General features: G+C 34.4%; 1 protein-coding gene across 1 annotated transcript; it reads left to right on the top strand.

The window, feature by feature from the left end:
- LOC109331064 (26S proteasome non-ATPase regulatory subunit 4 homolog) lies at positions 267-5,875 on the top strand. The gene is given in 10 exon segments (XM_019565343.1): positions 267-356; positions 499-612; positions 865-1,009; positions 1,474-1,552; positions 1,638-1,847; positions 1,977-2,274; positions 4,314-4,437; positions 5,053-5,156; positions 5,258-5,326; positions 5,607-5,875. Coding segments are annotated over 10 exon segments (1,209 nt in total). The 5' UTR covers positions 267-344; the 3' UTR covers positions 5,661-5,875.

Here is a 6,180-nt window from a genome sequence, read left to right as displayed (position 1 = left end):
TAAGTATTTATGAAATAGCTGTAGTATTGGGCATTTTAATTTTCATTTCAAATTATTATATTATATATCATTTTTATTTTATGGAGGTGAGTTACATGGATGATACTGTCCACGGAAAATGAATAACAGGCTTGAGTTTGAGAACAGGCCCGCTTCTTAAGGCCCAGCAAATGATCTTACGTGGCATTAGGTTATTGGTTTAGGGCAATAAAGCAGTGTAATGTAGTCACAGCAGATAAAAACCCATGTTACCCATATAGCAAGTTAACCAAACCTCACACTCTTTTTCAATTCTCTCTCTCTCTCTCTCTAAAACTCGATCCTTCGCTTCTGAATCTTCAACAATGGTTCTCGAGGTAAATTCCTTTTACTATGCGTTGATTTCATAGCATGTTAATTTGCCCTATTCTTTTTCCTTTTTTTATCTAATGGAATTAGGGTTTTTGTTGATGATGCTATTGGAAGAACGATTTTTCATTTGGATTATTTTTTCAATAGGCTACAATGATTTGTATTGACAATTCCGAATGGATGCGTAATGGAGATTACTCTACGTCTCGGTTTCAAGCTCAAGCAGACGCTGTAAATCTTATTTGTGGTGCTAAAACTCAGGTAGGTTAACCCAATCATATATTTTTGTTGTATTTTGCCTTTATTTTAATCTAATTTATCCTTTTTTGAGGGTTTTGGAAAAATTACCTGTATACCGATAAAAATTGGAACGTTATATGTGGCTTTCAGATAGTGTGAATTATACGTTTTTGTTGTTGATTCTGTATTTCAGAATTGGGTTTTAAATGAGGTTCAGATAATTGAGTAACATTCACTGGTGCTGATGAATTATTTTTTATTTTAATGATACAGTCTAATCCAGAAAATACAGTTGGGGTTCTCACAATGGCAGGGAAAGGTGTTCGGGTTTTGGTCACCCCTACTAGTGATCTGGGCAAGATCTTAGCTTGCATGCATGGTTAGTTTTGATTTTTGAATGTATGCTTTTCTTTGAATCGTTTTCTTTTTGCTTTTTCTTCTTTACTTTATTATTTGGCCCACGCCCAATCAGAAAAGTATTTGATATGAGTACTAATTGAAGCTTACTGCCTCATGAAATGGATATATTTCTTGCTCAAGTTTTATTACTAATTTTTATTTGAAGATTGTACCTATAATTTCTTAATGATGATGCATTTATGTTTTTGTTGAGTCCTTCGGAAGATTTAGAAGAAGATAGGGATTTACAGATTATGCTGAAATTCTGTTCTCGTGGAAACAATTGTGTTTTGTTTGCTAATTTGACTTTAAGTTTGTTGAGCTTCTGTCTTTCTGGATGCTACTAGCAGCTGTATAAGGTTGCTTTTTATAGGGCATGTCCATTGCTGAGGTCGATGAACTTTTTGTAAACACATTTCTGAAATGAACAAGTTGCCATATTGTGTTACATGTGGGCTCTTCTGTTCTAACATTGACCCCCAGGCATTCAGGTGGCACAATTGGCTCTTAAGCATCGGCAAAATAAAAAACAACAGCAAAGGATTATTGTTTTTGCTGGAGGGTATGCATAACTATATTTCATGCTTTATCAAAAGTGCCTTAATTGTAGTTATGTTCTGTCCAACATCTTATTCAATTTTTTGTAGTCCTGTTAAGCATGAAAAGAAAATGTTGGAGTTGATTGGGAGAAAGTTGAAAAAGAATAGTGTAGCTCTGGATATTATAAATTTTGGAGAAGAAGATGAAGGGAAAACAGAAAAACTGGAGGCAATCCTTGCATCTGTTAACAACAATGATACTAGCCACATTGTTCATGTTCCAGCTGGTCCAAACGCTCTTGCTGATGTACTTATAAGGTTTATTATGTGTTCAATTTAACCTTGTCCTACTTTTCCTTCCTATCTCTTCTTTCTATGTAAGATTTAAGTTTAATGTCGGTATTTGATCTACCTCCTTGTTATTCATGTAACATTGCTCTGTGGCAGTACACCTATTTTCACTGGCGATGGGGAAGGAGGAAGTGGATTTGCTGCTGCTGCTGCAGCAGCTACAGCTGGTGGTGCATCTGGATATGAGTTTGGAGTGGATCCAAACTTGGATCCTGAACTGGCTCTCGCTCTGAGAGTTTCAATGGAGGAGGAGAGAGCCAGGCAGGAAGCAGCAGCCAAAAAGGCTGCGGAGGATGCTGCCAAACAAGAGAAAGGAGGTGAGCAGCAAGCCGGCTCACAAGATGCAACAATGACAGAGCATGCCAGTGCAGCAAGTTCGGAAGCTGAGAATAAGGCAAACAATTTGATGGTTGGTGTCTCTGTTGGTTTATAATATTGTGTATTTATCTTCTTGTTTGATTGGAATATTATCATCTAAATGCATATTATAGGTTGTAGGACAAATTAATTTTATGTTAATTCTGTAATAATTTAATTACAAGGGAGTACTACACTTGAACTTTACAAAGGAAAGATAGTGTCTCCTAGTTTACTTCAATGATCCTGGGAGGTGACTTTCTCATTCTAGTGAATGTGGATCACTGAGGCTAACCTCTTGATACAATCTAGACTCCAGTCTTGCTATTATTTGTCTGTTAAATTTCTTTTTCCGCCGACCTTCTTCACTATTGCTGTGCTAGCAGTGAATTCATTGTCGCTTACCTTTTCAGTGATGTTAGTATCTGAAAACAGAACCAGCTTCATCTCTATTTCTATCTCGTGCATGGCACCACCATCTGGATAGTTTTTTTACTTTTGCTTTTTCCATATATCACAATTATCACAACTTTTACCTTCATTATCAATAATGAATTACCATACCACTGTTTTTCCTTTTGCCATTCCTATAGATACATGTTTGACTCAACCCCCACACTGGCCACCATCATAATGGACTCATGCACCAGTTATGATGATACACTGATACCTCTAGCTACTTCAGTAGTGCAGTCTTCATACCTCTGCTGCTATATCCTGCTAAAAACCTTGAAATAAGTTTGATTTCCACTGACTACCAATCTATTGTCTCTGCGTAGTGTCTTCAATGCACGTTATTTAATTTTTAGAATGTCAAAACTATGGTTTGGGCAAAAAGAAACAAGAGACAGTCTTGTCCACATCATGGTTTGTGACTTTTGAAAGCTAAGTCAGCTGCGCTTTTAATTTCCTGGCATATTGAAGTAATATAGATGAAAAGATTGAGGTTTAGAAAACTATGTTCTCCCTTGTTTGTGTTTTTCTTCACCGTTCTAAAGACCACTTATTTTTTACTCACGTACTTATTAGAGTTATATTAGATTTGAATGTTAATGACAATGAATTTGATTATTGATTCTGAGTGTCTTTTAATTGTGTAATTTTTCTATTTTTGAGCATTTATATTTTAGTGTAGATTATTTTTTCCCTTAACGTCCCAATACTGGTCATCCTGTTTTAGTGTTTTGGGGGTCAGCCGCTCCGCTGTCCAGGATTAACTACTTGGCATAGAACCTTATCATCTCCCTTTTGGTATATTATTTATCTTTCCTAGATAAAATTGAAAGGTTGAAATGTACATAAACCAAATACTCTGCCTTTTTTCTTTATATTCAAAAAATGAATAAAAATGTATTCCAATTTCTTCCTCTACATGATAAGGCAAGTAGCTGTATAACAAACCTCTTGAAGCCGTATCTAAAATATATAGATAAAAAATTATTAAGAAATTAAGAAAATGGAGTATATTCCCTGAATATGTATCTAGGAGTATTAGAATAATTGATGATATTAGTTGATATTTGTAATCAGTTTTGCTAATCAAAACTGAAGTAGTTTTCTGTTGAAGTTTTAGTTTACCTAAGCATTCTAGTTTGTTAGACTAGGTGCTTCTAGAAGGATGGCAGTTACAATTATGTAACTGCAACAGGGCTTGTAATCACTTCTATAAATAGAAGTTTGCTAAGTGTAATCAAATAACAAAGAAAAATAGAATTCAATAAACTGAATCAGTTTCATAATTCTTTTCTCCTCTTCTTCTTCAGTTTACTTTTCTTACAAGGAGCATCTTGTGAATGTTGGTATCAAATATGGGCACACCATTTATACTTTAACAACATTGGAGTATCTGTGCTTCATATTTTACGGGTTTCTAGGAAGTTTGGAGACTGCTATTCTAGCAGTATTTTATTCTTTCCTCCACTGATATAACAAATAGCCATTATAATTTCCCTTAAAAATACGATTTTTGTTTCTTTGCATTTGAATCAGTTCTGAAGTTTTCCTTTCATTTTCCCTGTAAATTTATGTTAGACATTAGTATTTTCACTCTTTGTGCTGACTTTCAAATGTAAACAGGATGATGAGAATTCCCTGCTAGAGCAGGCACTTGCAATGTCAATGGATGATCCTGTCATTAGTCATGATGTGAAAGATACAGATATGTCAGAAGCAGCTTCAGATGATCCTGAGTTGGCTTTAGGTTAGTTTCTATGCTGTTTATGCACTCTTCATCTAAGAAGTACCGAGCACAGACACAGGGCATGACATAGATGTCGACTCTGTATCAGTGCAGCATATAAAAATCTGAAGTGCCCCATTATGCATTGAAATGCTATGTTATGTCTGATATGCATCTAACATGTAAACATAGACACAATACCTTTTTTAAGTGTCCTGTTTATTCTTCAGTTTTTCCATTTAGCATAGTGAGTATGTTGAAAGTCTTTTTGTTGCATCTTGTATTTTATATGAGAAAATGTCTTGTTAATTGTTATATATATTGTTTGATATTGAGAGCTCTGGAATTGAAATTTTTTATTTACTTTTTCAAATTTCTAAATAGTGAGGAAAAGATTTCTGTATATGTTTGCACTTGAGTGCGGTGAAGCTAGTTTTTACTCATTTTGATTTGAAGTTATGATTTCATTGCATGGGGTTTTTAGTGTACATTTACATATTTTACTCATACTTATTTTAAGGGTTAGCCTTAGTTAAATGATGTTAAATGAGCTTGCATTTTAGAATTTTTTAGACTTGAGAAAGCTTTGGTGGTTCTTTTAACTTTTTTTGTTTTCTTGTCATTTGTTGCATGGAGCTCTCCAACTGTCAGTAACAGATAGCACAAAGGATGCAGCAAGCCAGTCAGACATGAGTAAATTGTTGGCAGATGAATCCTTTGTGTCTTCTATCCTTGCATCGGTATGTCTGATGAATCCTCGATCACCTGTTTCGTTAATTTTACCATCAATATATTGATATACTATATTTTATGCTTAAGTAATTATTTATTGCTTATGCAGCTTCCTGGGGTTGACCCAAATGACCCTTCTGTCAAAGATTTGCTTGCCTCCATGCAAAGTCAGTCTGAGGTTAGTCTTTCTATGGAAACAAACATACATTATCCTAAATAAGCCTTGAACTTGAAATCTTTTTCCTCACTCCCCTGGTCTAATTGATATTATTTTTTGTCTATTCAGTTTTAATTGGATTCTTCTGCATGTTGTTTATCTTGTTAAATCTTAGGCAGCCTTTTTGAACTGTTTATCTTGTCAACTTTGATGCCTAGTTCTAGCTTCTTTAAAAAAGTATAGGGGTTCCATTTTGTGCTGTACGGTCTGTTTTTTGATGGTGTCTTATGTTCTCATCCAGTCTCAGCAGAAGAACGACGACAAGCCATCATCAAATGAAGAGGAGAAGAAATAATCTTTAACAGAGACATTGGTCTCATTGTATTTTGTTCATTTTCAGAGACATTGGTCTCATTGTAGATGGTGGTGTTAATCAGGATCTTTGTATGTTACATGTTCCAATCATTTAGCCTTCACAGGTAATTGGAACCAATGCATTGCATGTCTTGATTAAATGTTGGATGATTTTATCTATTTATAAAAATACTTAAACATTCTATTGAGTCTTCATTTTCCTGCACTTCATACATATCATATAAAGAGGTCCTTTAAGGGGGTGCATATCTTGTTGAAGTAAAGTTCTTGTTGAATTACTACAATGACATTGGTCTCATTATAATGTTTATGAAGAAAATGAATGAGAATTTGTGAAAATGTCACTTGATATGTAGAATTGTTTGGTTGGCTCTTCTTAAAATGAAAATGATTGGAATTTATCTTTTATGAGAAGTTATGTATGTCAGATTGATTTTGTTAAAAATTTAAACAGCAGTAACAATAATCACTTAAAATTCTAGCCAAATGTTTCTGATTTA

This window comes from Lupinus angustifolius, chromosome LG17 (genome assembly GCF_001865875.1).
Source record: "Lupinus angustifolius cultivar Tanjil chromosome LG17, LupAngTanjil_v1.0, whole genome shotgun sequence".
Classification (NCBI taxonomy): Eukaryota; Viridiplantae; Streptophyta; class Magnoliopsida; order Fabales; family Fabaceae; genus Lupinus; species Lupinus angustifolius.
Note: the sequence above shows the minus strand (reverse complement) of the source record. Positions and strands in the feature narration are given on the sequence as shown.